The 19,081-nt window shown below is 36.4% G+C and overlaps 1 protein-coding gene across 11 annotated transcripts in view; it reads right to left on the minus strand.

The window, feature by feature from the left end:
- Positions 1-19,081, minus strand: part of BANP (BTG3 associated nuclear protein) — a 153,004-nt gene that overhangs the window by 106,208 nt on the left and 27,715 nt on the right. For all 11 annotated transcript variants that reach the window (XM_074582732.1, XM_074582728.1, XM_074582731.1 and 8 more), the window contains 2 exons: positions 10,931-11,053; positions 9,985-10,160 (listed from right to left, as the gene is read on the minus strand). In XM_074582732.1, the coding sequence (XP_074438833.1) occupies positions 9,985-10,160; positions 10,931-11,053 (299 nt within the window). The remainder of the gene's footprint in view (positions 1-9,984; positions 10,161-10,930; positions 11,054-19,081) is intronic.

Raw genomic sequence — 19,081 nt, forward strand, 5'->3', positions numbered from 1 at the left:
CCTTTATCTTCCTTCTACGGAGCTTTTCAATGCTGTTTTCAAATCTTTTTTACTGCATTAAGTCCATTTCTTTTATCTCACAACACAGCTGACCATTCCTCTGTTTCGGCAGGGACGTGCAAGAGGACGAGAGGCGGCTGGGGCTGCTGCGCAAACAAGTATTTCTATGGAAACAGGACGAGCGAGCTTTAAGGTTAGTATCAAGAAAACCTATGTCAAGAGAACAAAAGCCAGGCAAGAGTCACTGCGGCTTTCAGACTCGCTCTCAACGCGTGTATGTGTTTTCCCGCCCAGGGAGATGACAGACACTTAACTGTTACTCACGTCTTCCCATCGGGATACACTCCCCCAGTCTGACATGTGAGCATTAGCAGTAAGACTAGGAGCAAAGCTAGGCTCCGCGCACTCACTACGCGCTGTCAGTCACTCCTTTAAAACAAGGAAAAACAAAAGGAAACACCTGCCCACATAAACACTTGAATTAACGTGTTCCATTATTCCGAGTAGTTTTTATTTTACAAACAAGGTAGGGTGCAAAACTGGCATCTACAGCAGAGAAGAACAAACAGTAGCTGCACTATAAAGGCAGAAAGATGAATTAACCTTAAAAAAAAAAAATCTATAAAAAAATAATCCTAACCTACAAAAATAACCCCCCATTTCTAGAGAAATTAAATAATATTTTGGCGGATGCGTAGAAGATTCAACATCATATTTTTCAATTAACTTCTGTCAATTAGCCCGAGTCTTTGCCCCTGCAAGGGTTCACAGGGGTACTGATTAACTGACAGAGAATACTGACTTTATTAACTAACAGTCATTAAATATAAGGAACAGAGAGACAATCAGGCTATATGTTAACGTACAAATTGAGCAACATGATTTAAAGCTAAAAAGAAAGGTTAAATAACTAGCTTTAAAGCTATGTTCACGAAAACCTCCTCCCACCACAAAACACAGTTAAGACGCTGGGAGTTCTGGCAAAAGGAAGCATCCAACACACACACATCCAGGAATATCAGAAACCCTGGACAAAGCACTGGAGTTTTACGCCTGACTATTCTCGTGGGGAAAAAAAAGGTTTAATTTCCATGTAAACATAAAAGAAAGATCGCCAGAAGAATCTCGTGCTCCAAGTATAATCTTCCGTACGGCACAAAGGATTTGGCTAACAGACCAGTTCCAGTTAACTTCCAAGCCCAGTTCCAGTTAACTTCTAAGCCCCTATGGTCAGAGGACCAGTACACTATACGAGACAAAAAATATCTGAAAATATATCCTGCACTCTCCTGCCCTCATGGTTTCTTCAGTTGTCCAATAGACAACACACAGCACAAAAGAACATACATGGGCACGCAGTACCAAAGCATACTTGTCTCAGCAAATACTACGGTGTGCATAGAAGTCTCAGCGTATAATTAGCCAAATTACTAGTTTGTTAAAAGTAAGACCTCAGTTTCAGTACTTGGTTAAATCCATGAGAGAAAGAGGAGGTTCCCTTACTTTATGACTCATGGAAAGCCAGGGAATTTATTTAACAGAACTAGAAAGTGAGGACTCTGAAATCACCTATAATTTAAAACAATCAGCTAAAAAAAAAAAAATCAAGATAAAATTGAGAAAATTAAAATCCATGGACTTAGAGGGCTTTTTAAATCCTTAGAAAGTGTGTTTCATGTCAGAAAATAAGATTCCTAATTTAGGTTTTGCCCGCTTTCTTGTTTATTGCATCTTTGTTATATTAAACTTTATACAGCGGACCAGACTGTTAGTTCCAAACATCTCTGTGACAGATACCTGGAAGAAACCATTGTCCATTTGTCTGCTCCCAGTAATAATAATAAAAAATTAAAGCAATTCAATTTCTATAGTTTTCTTTGGTTTGAACAAGTCACTGAAGCTCCTGAAGTCTCATCAGTGTCTTTACATCAGCTACATATAATATTGATTTAAGATGCAAAAAGTTTGTTATTTAAAAGTTCATTCTTGCTGTCTGTATCTGGTCATAAGGAGCTTGGCAGGAAAAGCAAAGTGCTGCAAATGATATATAACACGTGAGATTTGATCTTACGGTGAACTGGAAAATCCTGTGGACAGATAAGTCTGGGCCATGTACAAATAGCTACTTGGATTCACATTTGGAAAGCAAATTCGGAGCACTATTTAATACTACTATTGTAAAATGACTGTTTCATATGCAAAGTTGAAGAGACAATAATGTGACTAAATTGCATTTGGAAAAATATTATTCATCCTTTGATTAACACACTCTGTAGACCCGTTCTCCCTTATCTTCCCCAAAAATGCACATGTTTACATTTCTAATTCTATATTTTTGGTAGTCTTAAAATGCAGTAAAAGGAATGCAGAGAAAGCAGACATAATACGAAACTATCACATATGGTGCCAAACATCATATATCAGTGTATCAAGCGTGAGGTTCACCGAACCAAATTCTACCTCAATGGATCTTGCCATTGTATTTATATCACTTAAAAACAGCCTTCACGGAGCATTTCACCTACTTGGGAGATACTAAGGACAGTGTGTTTCTTTCTTAGTAATTTCAAAGTCTTGGCTTTAACATAGACATTTTCAAAAATATCTGCTTTTAAAGCAGCAGAGTAATGCTGAATGGGACATTCTTGTACCACAAAGATGAGAGGTCCTGCTTTTTTTTCCATCCATATTAAAGACAGGACAGTAACTCTATTGTGAAAGACTTAGAAGGATAACATAATGCGCACTGATGTTTTAGGAACAGATGCTCCTCTTGTTTCTACAGTAAGTCACAGATTGAATATTTTAAACGTTACCACCATATACTGAGTATGTGTAAGAACACTATTATTATAATATTCCTTACATCTTGAAGCCCCTTATATCTTGAAAGCAATATCTGCTATTAAGCAAAATAATGCTCTCATCGTAGCTCCTAGAGAAGTGTGCAAGTATAATCACAGTGCCTTTAGATAGCTTATTCTTTAGTTGAACGGTAAGTATTCAAAATTTGAGCTTCATTGACCTAAATTGAAGCAGCTGCTTAAGTTAATATTGTTTTCTGTATGTAAGCTGCATTAAAAAAAAAAAAAAAAGAGAAAATTCTGGTTTTACCAATATTCTAATGTGAAATTTTGAAGAGCAAGCTCCTGTAAAATTTTTCAAAGTAAAATTCAATACCTTCAGAGGAAACACAAAACTGCCTGATCACAGCAAAACTAATTCATAAAAAAAAAATTAGTAAATATATTTGGATATTATCTATTCTTTGCTTTCTGCTGTTTGCACATGTTTCTTGGTACAAGAGTACTTAATGTAAAATTCTGAAATTGCTATTTAGCACAAGCTCAAGACTTGTCAGAAAGAGTTCTTTATGAACCAGGTGTGATCTTTTATACATTAATTCCAAGCCGTTTACCCAACCAATGAGAAATCACAAGTAATTAACAGCCACACTTTTTGACTGTTTCCTATAAATCCAAGAGCGTAACACTCTTAAATCAGAATCAAGTGTTGTGGAAGGTACTATGTAAGTACAGAACAAATACAATGTCCTTACCCAGCAATTTTACAATCCAAGAATACGTAGATGACAGAGACGCAGGCAAGTGACAACGCACGTTGAAATGGTGGGCATCACCAAAGGAAATGTATCTTAAAGAATGTATCTTAAAAGAAAGGTATCTTAACTGTGGCTAAGTTTTACATAAGCAATATGAGAAAAGACAATTTTTTAGGGACAGTGAGATATATATATATAGATAAATAGATATAGATATATAGATAGATAGATACATAGATATAGATATAATTATGAGGATCTCCTGCCGATGAAGTAGAAGAAAGCATAAATTCTCTGTGAAAACCCAACAAACAAGGAAACCTGTCATCTATGGCTGAGGAAGTTAGAGCAACTCTAAACAGTAACTGGGAGATGGCAAAGGACAAGGTCTTCCTTCATAACAAGGGTGCCACGGAGTAGGGAAAGGGATGCAAGGAGAAGATGATGGGGTTAAAATTACGAGTTTGGAAAATCATATTTGTAACAGCTTTCTGAATATAAGGCCAGAGAGGAGGCCTTACGGTAAGTAAGATGGGAGGTAACTGGAGCCTGGACAAGAGAGTGTTATTTTCATCTCAGATGTTATCTATTAAGAACATAAAGGGTTCCTTCTAAGCACTGATCAAATGAAAAATCTACTCACCATTCACACCAAAACTTATTTGTTCATAGTTACTGCAACTTGCCTTTCTTCATCTAATGCTAAAACTCTTCAGTTAAAAAGTTTAGACAAATATATTTGAGAATGTCAGAATATTTTCTATCAGATTTGTGGTGAGCATGAGAGTGCGTATGGTTGCCAGGTTACAGCTTAGTCAATTGAAAACCAACCCTTGACAGGATTACAGCCACATACCAGTACGAGAGAATTCATTAAAGGCAGAAAATAATATAGGTACTTAATATCATAGGTTTAAACTTCTGTAATTTAAAACTAGTGTGGATCTAATGTTCTTCACAGTATTATTTTTGCAGTGGAAGGCAAAATCCAAAAGAACGCAACAATGTTAGGATGAAAGTTGTCGTGAACAGAGACTACACACGAGGCCTTACTTACCACGTAAGTCAACTAGTACCGATATCTTTGGAGATACGAAGGCCTAAAGAATCTATTCACAAATTAAGTTCTAAGCAAGAAGGACACTAAGTATCAGGTGTAGCACTTTAGGTTGGTGAAATCCAATTCAAAGTTTACAGACCTTTATAAAAGTACAAGAATTCTGCATAGCACAGGGAAATAGTCTCCTCAAAATGACACTCTAAATTTTTCCTTCTATTACCATTCTGAAACTGTAAAAAGTACAATATCCAAACCTCAACAAGAAAACAGAATAGTGCCATCACTTAATTTACCGCACAACAACCTCCCATGCAACCATTAAAAAAAAAAATAATAAATTTCAGCATGTTTAGTATCTAAAACTTAATGTCTCTCCCACTCCAAAATCATATCAGTGAAATTAATGAAATCTCTTCCCGTGCTATCTTTGCTTTGGAGCAAAGTTGGAGGCCGCCCGCGATACTTAAGTCACACAATTCTGTGCAGCTTCAATAAACCTGAGAAAAATATCGACTCCATTTCAACCACAGCTGAACAGATGGATAAAAGTCACTGCACTAGAAACCACTCAACGCACGTAGCAACTAAATCCTCAAGCACAAATGGACAAACAAGGTTTTTGTAACAATTCCTGAGGATCTACAACAGCTCATTACAAAATAACATGCACACAGACATTTACAAATGATGATGTTTTAAAAACATTTTTCATTAATCAATTGCTCATTTTTTCAGCCTAATTGGAAAGTTCAAGATAAAAAAAAAAAAAAGCACAACTTTGTTTAAGCTGAGAATATGCTGTACTCCAAAACTTACAGTAAGAACACATTCATGTCAAAATTAACTGGACTTTTAAAAGAGCAAAACACATCTATCAATAGCTGACATTTACTTTAAACACTTCTTAGTGATAAATGTTTGGGTTTTATTCCATTAAACAAGAAAGATGTGTAATCCATGCTGGGAAGAAAAAAAAAAAAAAGAAAAAAAAAGAGGACAACGAACAAGAAAAGTTCCCTATATTTTTAAACACAGGTTTCCTCCAGCTTAAAGAAAAAGCATCGAGTGCCTCAGGTGAACACAGCAAAAACAGCAAAACCATTAATTTTCATCACATTTACATTGTTTTTACCTCCCAAAACCTTTCAGAAAACCAGCTTCTATCCAAATTCTTAGACACTCGCACCGTAAAACAGTTTGTTTATAAATTTGACAGGTCATGCTATAACCCACGTTTGCTGGTCTCTTTCCTCCAGAAAACGTTTCTGCTACAACAGACACGTTCATGTAATTCAGAGAATAACTACAACACAAGAGACTTCTAAAAACATGGAACAGCTGGGTACTTCCAATTTCTAAAAGCCACACTTCAGAAAGAAAATTTTTATAGGAAAAGACAAAGGTGTACCTCATGATGTACAACATTTAGCTGTATTTCTACCACAACACGGGAGTCACCTACATAGCTCTGAATGTTTCTAACGACAGAGAGAGAAAGAGAAGAGAAAGAAACCCGAGCTGAGATTTATTGAGTTGACGTGCACTGTGGTTAACAAAACAACTGTCAGAGGAGCTCTCCGAAAGCTCGTCCAAATCAGAACTTCTTAGCTAAGATTATAACTAAGATAATTGTAAAACAAAAAGATCTCTGGTTTGAAACAATGACTCTTGGTTAAAGTGAGGATCTTTTTCAACATTTTTAACGTATTGTTTTAAAAACACATGGAGGAGATTTTTTCCTATCTCAGAAAAATAAAGAGAAAAGAGATGGGTGATGATTAAGTCAATTAGACCTTACTGAGAGTGCTTACAAGTAACATTTTAGCATTGCCTGAGCAGTTTAAATTACCAGAATAGAGCAGTTTGGACACAGTGTTATTCGGTAGGTTGTATTTTTGCTGTTTTAAGATCTTTCTGTTTTTTCACTTCTACTCAAATGTGAGTTCAGTAGTGGGTCACTCCTGGGCTCCTTCACTCAGTACTTTGTTTCTTCAGTACAGTAAAAGAAAAGTTTCTGGTTTTTACTTGGGATCTAAATGAAGGCTCCAATCCAGATCTCCAGAAACTGAAGATTCAAAGTTACTCAGTTTTAAGTTGATGTCCCTTCCCCATTTAAACTCTGAGAAGATCAGTGGCATTCAATTCTTTCAAATGGTGTTTCTGGAGGAAGATAACGCCATCTTAAAAGAGGAGTTTGTAAAACAGAGTTTTCGGCTTTGATCTTAGTATTAAATTATCCTCCTATTTGTAGAAAAGTAATTTTACATCTAAAGCATGTATGATTATACACTTACACTACTGTTTATACATCCATACCAACTGCTCTTCTCTAATTTCCCCAGAAGATCCACTTGGGCTGCAACAAAGTTAGAGTAGAAAAGACACACTCTAAACAGACTAATCACTTTTGACAGTTATTAATATCTAAGTGGTAAAATTACAAGCTAAATGAAAAAACCCTATTTCTTAGTTGGCCGAATAAGGATACACTTGATATTTTCTATGCCAAAAATATGGCATTAATAAAAATAGTAAGTCATTTAACTACTGAATCTTCTACCCTATTTTAATTTGATTTTACACTGGTAATTCAGGACTGAACAATTCTATTCTTGCTGGGTTTTATCTTCAATTGTGAAAGCCTACTTCACAAACATCACTTTTAGAACTGCAGTCCAATGAATACATCAGGTGTCGATTTCTTTCTTTTGTCGATTTCAGTTCACAAATACTACATCTTAGAATGAACACCCAGCAGACCACATCTGTAAAACGGATGAATATTTTCAGTCTTCTGGAAAGCAAAAGAAAGAACCAACTGTTGCTCAAAGAAAAGAGAGAATATGCCTAATCGCACAAGCAGAAAGAGTAATATACAACTGAAGATCAAATAAAATCCTAGTGTTCAGTCAAAAAAAACCCAAACACCAAACAAAAAGTAGCCCTTATTCTACACCATTATTGGAACCAGGAACCCAGCTCCATGTTTCTGTATAATTATTTTTCAGGAATAGAAAGGCAATAATGCTAGTATTTTTTAAACTAACAGACATGATTAAATGCTCTTTGAAAACAGCCAGCAGAGAACAAACGATGCTTTTATATAAAACTTTTAATTAAATTCTGAAAACATCCACAGGTCAACGCCATACCCAAAGTTAGCTAAAGCCCAACTATAAACACGGTTTAGTTTTGCTTTCCGGACACCAGAAGACAGATGGGAATCATACTGAGAAACCTGTTGTTTAGTCTCAGTCCGAAAGGGCTGAAGTACACCATTCTCAGCCCCTCGTATTTTACAATCTATCAAGATTCTGTTGAGCAACTGGAAGTCCCTCAGAATTCTTTCATACACAATGAAAGCAAGCTGATGGGTGCTGGAACTTTTGCCTTTTACTGCTGAAGAAAACAAGTCTGCACAACAGACCTACTATTCTTCATCACTTCCTTTATTAATAATTTAATTTCTGTGACATACTGCAGGCTAGTTCACTTAGCATTCCTTTTGCGCAAGCGGTCCTCTCTCATCTTCGCGAGGGCAAGAAGAGGTAGGTGTGGGGGATTAGTAATCTGATTCTCAAAGCGTTCATCAATCTCAAAGAGATTTTTAATGGATGAGTGTTCTAAAGGTCTCAAGAAAATCAGATCTGAAGACATTAATGGATTAGCTGTTTCTTCAAAATTTACATATACAACAATAGCATAAAAGGCCAACATCACAGTTGTCTGTGCAAAGCTGTGCCAAACCACCAAGTCAAAAAGGGCATTACACAACAAATACCCTCCTCACGTTAGAAACTTTGTTCCTGGCACAGCTGACACAGAGTTGCATGAAATATTAACACACTGTATGAAATATTAACAGAGCTGTGTGAAACATACTCCACAAAGAGTACATTTTATATGTATTTTATATGTATTTTCATATCGAGCCATCAGCACTATCTGCAACCCGATAATTTTTTTTAAGAGGAATTCCTCAGACAGCCTCAGTCTCCCTTCATTCTCCATTGACCCAAAAGGAAATACCCTTCAGATGCTACTCTGTGTCACAACGTACATAGAGGACAGAACCTAAAAGCTCTTTCTAATATACATACGTTGTATGAGTACCCATAGCAGTCACAGAATCCTAGGTTCAAATGCCTTAGAACACCATTTTCAGAAGCAACCTTTGGTGCTTGAGACTTTCAGTAGACTGACTTTTGAAGTTTCCCAAGTATCAAAGTTTTAAAGCATCTCCACGAATTGTTAGTCAGTTCAGAAATCTTTGAACGCACTCTTAAATACTCAGGTTCGGGCCATCTTGAATTAATCCCTACCATGAATTGTATCCTAACCTGTTGACACCCAACGTGCTTTTACCAGTGGCTGGAGATCACGCAGAAGAAACTTAATCGCTTCTAAATTAGAGTCCTTCTGTTTCAGTGTTAGAGATCAAAAAGAAAACACATTTACCTCCTAAGTGCTTTCTGCTACAACCATTTCCTGAAGTAGCTTATTCTTCTCTGGTGCATGAACATAAATATGAACTACCACATCCAGAACAACAAGTAAATGTTCAATAAATATGTTTTTAAAAGTAATTAGGAAAATTATTAAATCAAAGTCTAGGATTCAAATTACATCTGTATAAAAAAAAAATCACTGATACTTTCAAACTAATCATAAAACATAATTTATCATATGTTATTTTCACATAAAACTCAAACGTCCCTCGTATCATCTTGTTTGTGACTAAGATATAGCAACTAACATTCATTTCAATATTTCCAACCACATAAACCAGAATATCTTTATAAGGCTTATCTAAAATTTTTAGATTTCACTTCATTTGATTGCTGAGTCCAAGACCTAAAGAATGTTCAGAAAAATCTGACGCTGCACAGTTATCAGGTTAACAGTCTGTTTTTAATATGAATTTCCTTATAAAAATTGCCTACAGTTGCTAAAATAACTATTTATTAGTTACAGGAGGAGACAGACTAGTAGATTTTATGTCCCAGAGAAGTCATTTATTTTCCTGAAGCAATATGTCAATTTGGTGATACGAAATCCTGCAGATGGCATTGTTTTAATTTAAAGGGTTTAAAATACAAAGCTACATTGCTGCAATGGGGCATACTTTTTAAATTTTACAGGTAATTTTAATTAGCAGTTCTGCCTGTAAAATTAGTAAAAATGAAAACAAACAAGCAAAACCAAACAAACAATTCATTCACTCCTACCTGATGCTTGCTGTACTGCCTAACAATTAAACGTTGGACCCATTCTATGATCTCTGAAGCTTCCAGTTGAACCTTAGTTCATTCCACCACCACATGTACTTTGCTCGAGTAGCCTTATAGTTAGATCAGCATACCTTCAGAGTTCAGCGTAATAAGCGTGACATTGTTCCCAATACTTTGGCTTCCTAATTGTCCACTGTTGGAAACTGAGTCACTGGCCTCAGAGCCACTCTCTCCATCTTCATTGTGACTGTCGTCATGTCCTGGAACTTTCACCACTATGGTGTTCTGCCTACGTCCAGGAACAGCACTATGGAAAAGAAAAGTACGTAACTTTGGGAAAACACAATCCTGTATCAGGAATAGCATCATTATAAGGGAATTAAAAACACTAATTGACAAAATTAAATGTATTCTAAAAGCACACTCCTTTAAACAAGCCTACTCCTGTTCATAACCAAGAGCGATCCAGCAAAATAAAATAGAAGGAAACTAGCAGAAAAAAATAAAAAATTTTAGATGCACGCTTTCTAAATTTGCTTCAGTGGAAAAGTCTAGGCCCAATGTGCCAAACAAAACAAACAAAAAAAAATTATAAAAACACATTATTTCAGAACATTTTCTACCCAGAATCTCCAGTTGCGCTTAATTTAAAATTTGCTTTAGATCGTACAAATTTTAACAAGCCTTACTGGGCTACTGCATATTCTTTCTTCAGTTAGTTAAGTACAGGATCTTGGCATGCTCCCAAGCAATTGTACATCCATGTCGAAAATCTGTAGCTATGGGCACTCTTTCTTTCAACTGTCAACTAACGCCAAACTAACTAATCCCACATCCTCCAAGATGTGGAGCGTCACTCATCAAGATGTGGAGCGTCGCTCTGTGCCTTTACTGCTGACATGAGGTCTCCCTAGGCAGCACTGTCAGCCTGATAAAATACTCAAGTAGCCGTTCAACATTTTCCCCCCGCTATTACCTACAGCGTTCCTCATTTTGCACTTCTAATTGCTGCAAAGACTGATACTGATCTGTCAGAGGAGGAAACGAAGGGGGAGGATTCCCGTAACTGCTACTAACTTGCTAAGGATATTTTCCAGAGAATCCGCGGCTCTGCTCAATGGCTCTTCCTGCCCAACCATCTTGGCTACAATTGAATTCTGCCGGTCGTTGTTCAGTATTACTGTGGTCTGAGGGACAACACTACAAGACAAAAATCAGAGAGGAAAATAGAATGTAAAGGAGGAAACCTCATAAATAATACATCAACACAGTCTTACCATTTAAACAGTCTACTTAAAAACAGAGACCGCCTCTAAGCCTTGCTCTTTCTCCCAGCATCGTGGTTATGTATCAAATGCAAAAGCTGGTAATTCATCGAATTTGACATCTGTACCATCTCAAGTACTCAATTTTTTTTCAGAGGACGGATGGCTTCAATGGAATTATATGAGTCCATGACCCCTGGCAAAGCGATAAAGAATTCATCAACTCAAGATACACAAGAGGAAGTCTGTAAATCACAGCTCCAAAGAGCCACCAAATTCTTGTTTTGAAAAGTCTGAGTGTGAGAATTTTCAGAGATATTATGGCCAACTTACATGGTAATGCACCATTTTTCATAGGATAATTCCTAGGAAAAAAAAAACCTGCAAAAGTATTCATTGCAAAATTGGACGATGAGCTTAGTTAAAATGCATGTCTTTCAGGGCTGAGGGCTTGTGGAGGGCAGGGAGAGGAGAGTGGTACTAGGAGCATCAGAGCAGAACAGGGACAGACTGTAACTTTAAATAACAACGAGACTAAACTATTTCTTGTGTGCATTTCCCATACAAAAAAAATAAACCTAAAACAAACAACGGAAAAGCATTTAGTGTGTGAGAAATCAGAGAACTAGGGTTTCTCCAGCATTTAGTGTGGAGAGAAACCCTTCTCTATCACTTATGATGACAACACAGAAGGAAATAACTAGAGAAGTGTCACACAGAAGAACATACTAAGTCTAAACTATAATACAAAAGTAAAAATGAAGTAAATAATTGTCTCCAGCATGCAGCTTATCATTTAATTTGGTTTCAGAGATTATTACTGTTACTCAATCTTCTAAGGCATGGTTTTGATATTTAAAACTGTTTCCACTGTGTTCATGGTAAACTTAAGGAGACAACTTAGAAGAAAATTTGTGTTTTAGTGACAGAGAAGGCTTTATTCTTTCTCCTTGCTTCCCACAGTAAATAGTTCGCTATTGTTTCTACTGGTCCAACATCTCAAACATGACTGATGGTCATTTATTTTTCCTAACTGTATTCCTTGGCTAATTGTCGAAAAACAAATCAAACAAATCTGATGACAGCAACTCTCTGTTTATTTCAGCTGTAATGCTGCGCCTGCTTGCTTGAATATTCATGTGTCTACATAAGACTTTATGCACTACAATATCCATCGTTAAGACCTAAAGAAAAGATAAGAAACTGTCATAAGAGCTAGCAATAAATGGATCTCAACTTTGGCACAGACAAAATGTTTGACCACAGGTTTTTTGGATACAAAAAGCCCCAGGGCCTAATGCCCTGCCTCCCTCTTACAGCAATTGCATCTGTTGCTGGCAACAAATGGGATTCCTCATGGACTGCCAACGATCTGTTGGATTGCAAACCTTGAGAAGCTCTGGAAGATGTTTGTCTAATCATAGACAAGTACAGAGTGTACTATAGCTTTTCACGTATATGTGAAATTCAAATTGTATTAAGCAATAAATGGGGGCTTTCTCTTCTGAATTTTTTTTGTTGCTTCTAGAGTATAAGGGTTTATGATGCTTTCACAGTCACCTTTTCAAAATTTTCTCCATTATCAAGAGAAAAAAAAATGGCTAGCACTGCACATTTTAAAAAACCACACCAAATACTTGATAAAATACCAGTCCGTGGCAATGTTGGCAGTCCCCCCCCATCTAGCAGCAATACATGTTCTCATTGCCTTTCCCAAATAGCTACATTTTTTTGAAGTTCTTACAGGCCAGTTTAAAATGTTCAAGAATTTTACACTTCCTTTTAGACATGGTTCTTTATCACCATCTTTCTTGCAATCACTTCTGAATGCCTGTTTAAAATGTCACTTACTAAAGCTTATTTTTAATGAACACTCTGAATAATTAATTTCAGCTGTAGAGATAAATGCAATAAAATTACATTTATAAAGTCCTTAGGATTTTGCTCCTATTAAGTTTATATTTGAAAAAGAGTCTTAGCACTAAAACTTGACATAAAATAAGGAATGGGGGGGGGGGCTGCCCCTTTTTTTTAAAAAAAAAAAAAAAAGTGCAATCTAGGGAGTGAGCCAGATGGCACACAGCTAATTTAAGAAAATTTAGAATAAGGAAATACGTTTATACAACCCACCAGTACAGATTTATCCCCTCTTCAATGCATCAATGTCTGTTCAAGCTTGCCTACTTCAATGCATAAGCATTTTTTTCAAATTTATCCCTAAAAAAACACCCATGAAAACACTGCCTCCCCATAAGAATTAACTTTTAACAGTTAGTAGAGTGGATTATTGACAGGAAAAATCCACCTTCACAGTTGTTTTGGGAAAAGCCGCTAACAAAACATACCATTTTACTGACACATATTTTCCTGGCTATAAAGCATAAAGGCAAAACCAGACACCACACTGACAAGGAACGTCCCTGTAACAAGCCACAACCACCACCATCAATTGTCCATCAATAGTTTCACACCTGGAAAAGAACTGTTATCAAGTTGGAAAGACTTGAAGAATCTTTAAAGCACTTTGGAGAGAAAAATGAGTCACACAGAAAGCACAGTGGTAGAGCACAACTGAAATAAGTATTCGGAAATGTTCCACCCAGCACAAAAAAAAAAAAAAAAAAATCTACAACCACCAATGAACCTTTCTCTGCAATTAACCTGCCTGAGTAGGAACTCTACATCTAGTTTGAAAATAACTCAATGAAGTTTCTTGTCTATTACCAGGAACCATGACTGCTGGATAAAACATTATTTCTGTGCTCTGTATCTACTAACACAAAGACTCCAGTACAATTCTCTCAAGTCTTTTTCAGTGCTAAAGAAGGAACTTCTCTTGTTTAATGCTTAACTCATGAAGAATGATGCTTTCAAAAGCAGTCTGCATGAGAAGGCTGAAGTAACCTTTCCATCCAAAATGTCATAAACAATAACCAAGAAACTACAATTCTGGTCCATGTTCTACACAGAACAAGAATGGCTACAGAATCTGCTGTCGAATTCTGACAATGAGGCGTCATGAGGAAGAAGTTTTTCAGAGCTGATGCTGTGAAACTTGAGCAGTTACTTATCTGGAAGAAGAAGAAAATAACAATTGGGACCAAGAGAAAAAGGCACCATTATGCTTGAAAAAGGAGAGTTTCACAGGATTGTCTTAAGAGTCCTATTTGTACACAGGAGAAACGGATATCCACAAGATTCCCTGCAGATACGGGAATGTGCTTCCCATTAACTTTCCTGTGAGATGTTCTATTCACTGTTTTCAGAATTATTTATTTGTTTTAAAGAGACAACAATAAGAAATCTGCTGAATATACACAGAATTAAACAAGGAATTCTATGTAAAGTCCAAATATTGGGCCAACCTGACAAAATCCATCAGAGGAAATCATTAAAACTTACTACAGCCTAGTGCATTCTCATACTGGATTATTCTGATTTCTTTTTTCAGTCTGTACCTCTCATACCGAAGACGAATCAACTTTAATCATTACTTACATATTAAAATACAGAAAAATCACGAAGAAGGAGGAGGAAAGCTTCTGATATTCACTCAGCTCCCAAATGAAGCAATTCCTTCTATGTGTCTGCCAGTACTATACTCATGGAGAAGATGGAAAGAAAATATTAAAGAGGGGTCAGAGAGAGTGCTTCAGAAACCCCGAGCTGCTGCATAGGCTTCAGCACTTTCCATTTGTGTTCACGTATTCCTTTCCCCATGAGCATTAGAATTTGGAGAGACTGGTTCTGCAATTTGCTTATCCTTGGACACAACTTAGTAAAAAATTTAAAATGGATGCAACCTACAGATATTATTATATTTTGAGAATTTTTTTAAATACAGTTTACCAAATAATCTGTTAAATTACAGGTGAGAATATTTATTAAAAAAAAATAAACGTACCAGATAATGATTTTCAAGCATGCCTATTTAGCCGCTGCCCTTTTTTTTTAAAATATAAAAGGATGTTCTATATTTTGCATAAGAAAATTGCTGCCAAAGGTAATTTTCAGTATGGAAAACGTGTGAGTCACAGATATGATCATTAGTCTTAACTGCTGGTTTTTCATTGCCAATAACCTGTCAATCACACAGAATGCAGCCAATGACTTAAGAGAACTTTTGGCAGTACCAGGACCTCACCTCCTACTCTTCCCAGATGAGTTTGTCATGTAGAAAGAGAGAAAAATAAAGGAAAAGGAACTAACTGACATTTCTATCTTCCACAAGGTCCAAGATCAAAAGCGTTTCTCCAAACAGATGACAATTACTTGTGGAAAAACTCGGACCAAAATTTTCAGACAAGAAGTTATTCTTCTTGTTTTCCTAGACACACTAATATAGATCAGTTAATGGAATATTTATAATGGTGTTCAACCAGTTAAAGAAAAGAAAGAAGAGAGTCCTCTGTTTAGACCATTTCTGAGCTGCCTTTGCACATGTGAACGTCTGCAAGTAGGTGAATAAAAGCTCAGAGACAGAGCTCAGTTGAGAGACATTCAGCTAGCCACATCCACATCAACTGCTGTTTCCTGTCTCTACAACACTTTGTGGTCACTACAACGCCCACACAGCGAGTGCAGCTTATCTGGAAGGCTGGGCTCCTGAGGATATCATTCTCATCTTCCTCTAGCGTACATATCAGAAGGAGATGCAGAAAGAGAGGAGATCAGGAAGGCTGGAGTTGGAGTTACCGCTGGCAGACTGCTTGTACCAAAGGGCTTCAGCCAAACAGAGTCTTAAGGAAACCAAGTCTGGGAAAGAGACCTTGCAGTCTAGTATTTACTGCTGGGGACAAACATGAAGACTTAAATGTACAGGTCATGCATGTGGGGGAGCTCTGGAGGAATACTACAATTAGCCCTACCATGAAGAAAATCTAATTGTTTTTCAAATTATATAAAAATAGCATTTTAGAAGCATGGTGTTTTCCTTGCTTTTTTTTCTTTTTTCACTAACACTTGTGTTCATCTCTAAGAACAGCCACTCTTTGGATCTTTATATTGCTATTCAGGAAGATAACACTAAAATGCTCCTTCCTCTTGATGACCATCTGCTTCCTTTGCCTTCTGCACATACAGTTAAGATTCCCTATCCAAATAGGAATGAGAAAACTGACGTACGAATTTACACTACGGTATACATGAATAAAACCACAAACCAGCAAAGTGCACACAAAATTTCACTGGATTTATGTCAAAAAAAAAAAAAAAAGAAAAAAAAATGAACGCAGCTCCTCATCTTCCAGGAGAGAGAAAACTCGCCAACAACCAAACCATTCACCAAGATGAAGAACAGTGGGACACCTGCTGTAAGGTAGAGAGCCGTATGGGCGCGTGAACAGTTAAAGTTTTAGTGTCCCTAAACTGTGCATTTGCCTAGTCGTAGCCAATTGCCAGAAAAGCAGCAGTGTTATCCATCATTTTCAGTACGAGTTCAGTCATCAAAAATTATCTTTGGATTCTTTGCATCTGGAACATCACATAAGAGCAGACATTATAAAGATAGCACTAATGATTAGGTCCTGTAAAAAGACAAGCCAAAGTACACCAGCCGTCACTGGAGAGAGATTCACGGATCTGAAAACTGAGAAAGCTGTAATCAATTTACACTAAAGATAAAGCAAATGCATCTTTTATTAAAACATACTGTTAACAGTTTAATAACATTTACCATCAAATTTTCAGCTCAAATAAGTAAGAGCCAGAAATTTTCCAAGTTACAAAATACATCTATATAGAATTTATTGTATTCAGCCTTACCTACAGAGAGCGCCTCCACACCGGCTGCCAATCAGAAAGACATGAATTACTGGCTTTAAGACCAATTTTATCAATCAATTTTAAAAGCTGTTATAATCTGTTGTGGATTATTCTGCTCTGAGAAAAGCTAAACACACCTGTACAATCAAAACCCCTAAAGGAATCAAAACCTTGCCCATCCATCCAGGGTGCCAGAATGTGCAATAAAAAAATTTTTAGACCAATTTGTTAAATTAAGCTACGTTACGAACAGGAAACTACGTACACTAACTTTTATAAACTACAAAGAAGTGTGCAGAAACAATTAACAACTTACCTAACATACATTTTATAATCAAAATACCAAATACTTATATTAAAATGTTCTATTTCTACAGGCAAAATAAGTGAAGAAACAAAAAACAATTATTCACCCATGTAGATTATAGAAAACTCCCAAAATACTAACACAAAATACAACAAAATACGGAAGCGTTAACAAGGTTATTTGGGTAGAAGGGTAAGAAAGAAAACCCCTAAAGGAATCAAAACCTTGCCCATCCATCCAGAACGCCAGAATGTGCGATACAAAAATTTTTAGACCAATTTGTTAAATTAAGCTACGTTATGAACAGGAGACTTAAGTACACTAACTTTCATATACTACAAAGTGGGCATATTTTATGATCCAAACTCAAGTTCAAATAATGCAGGTATGATCCTTCTTATACAGTTAGCTACTTCTAGATTTATTTTCCACATTTTCTTACAAGTTCTAATATCAGCATAAGTCTGACTCATGTGGCACTAGAAGTTTTGGGGTGAAGGAAGCAGAGTTATAAACTGGCTTTCAAAACACTAGTTACAGCAACTGAAGGCTTGATGGTCACCAGATAACAAACTGCAAATAAATACAACACTGGGTTTCTGCAAACAGAACTCGAACACACGGTGCTCTCAGAGCCAGTTCGTAAATAATTTCCATCGTGTATCTCTGTTTTTCTCGCTTTTCGTAATTACTCAACTAGTTACGTTCACTTGCCATCACACACACATTTTTACAGAAAGACCGAGGATGCTGCTCTCTGAGAGCTGGTACTGAATCTTTAATTTCCATATAGCCTGAAGGGCTGTTAAAGAAACACCCACTCTTCGCTTTTTAGAAAGAATATAATTTAAAAAGTTATTAGGAGCAGATTTCCTGTCTCATACTCCACCCTTCAATATGGAACAAAGAGACTGAGCTAAAGATATGCAAAAATGTACAGTTCCACAAAAAGGAAAAATTCTGTTTGGAAAGACATTCAGATTCCAAACAGTGTGTTTTTTACGTTTGGAAATGTATCAGTTAAATAGCATCTGCTGCCAAATAAAGCAGATGGAAGACTGGCTCTTTGCCGTCTTACCAACCTTGCTGAGACCTTGCTAGATGTTAGGCTGTTTCATCCTTTTGAAGCTCCGAATCCATACATAGCTCTTTCCACCTTGCTTAAAGTAAAACTAGGACTCTGCAAAAACACTGTAGGTTGTTGCTCTGAAAGTTATACTACTATGTATACTACTATGTATTATTTTCCATAAGTACCAGTTGTTTTTGCAACTTTTCAAAATAGTATTACTGGTACTTTCATCTGGTGTAAACTGGTATGCAAATTGTTTTGAAAAACAACTTAAATTTCTGTCATTTCCGAAGGAAAATGACAACTTGCCCCCTTTATTTATTATTGCTGTCCTCTTCATTCATTCGTTGTGTTGGACTCTCAGCATTAAATACCCCAATATACAGGAGAAGTTTCCAGGGAGTGCTCTTAATGCTGGATTTTCAAACTCCTAACCATCTCCAGAGACTGTAACATTAAAAATATTCTCAAAACTGGAATCTAAATTAATATATAAGGCTTTTCTGCCCCCTTCTGTTTACTATATGGTTGATAAATTACTTCTTAAAATACATAGTATGTAACACACGCTTCCACAATCTGGTGCGCTGCTTCAAATATATTAAGATTTTAGAGTTCCACTAAAATATAATCCTAATAATCATTTTCATCCATTTTACAAGATTCATGAGGTAAAAACTGTCCACTTTCATTAAACACAATAATTCTTTTCAATTGTTTATTTAGGAAAAAGGAAAAGTATGAGCCGTATGAAGGCATTTGTCCCGAACCAAGTTTCAAGTCGTGCACCCTTTGCATTCATTTCTTGAATGCGATAGCTG

This window comes from Larus michahellis, chromosome 4 (assembly GCF_964199755.1).
Source record: "Larus michahellis chromosome 4, bLarMic1.1, whole genome shotgun sequence".
In the NCBI taxonomy this organism is placed as follows: Eukaryota; Metazoa; Chordata; class Aves; order Charadriiformes; family Laridae; genus Larus; species Larus michahellis.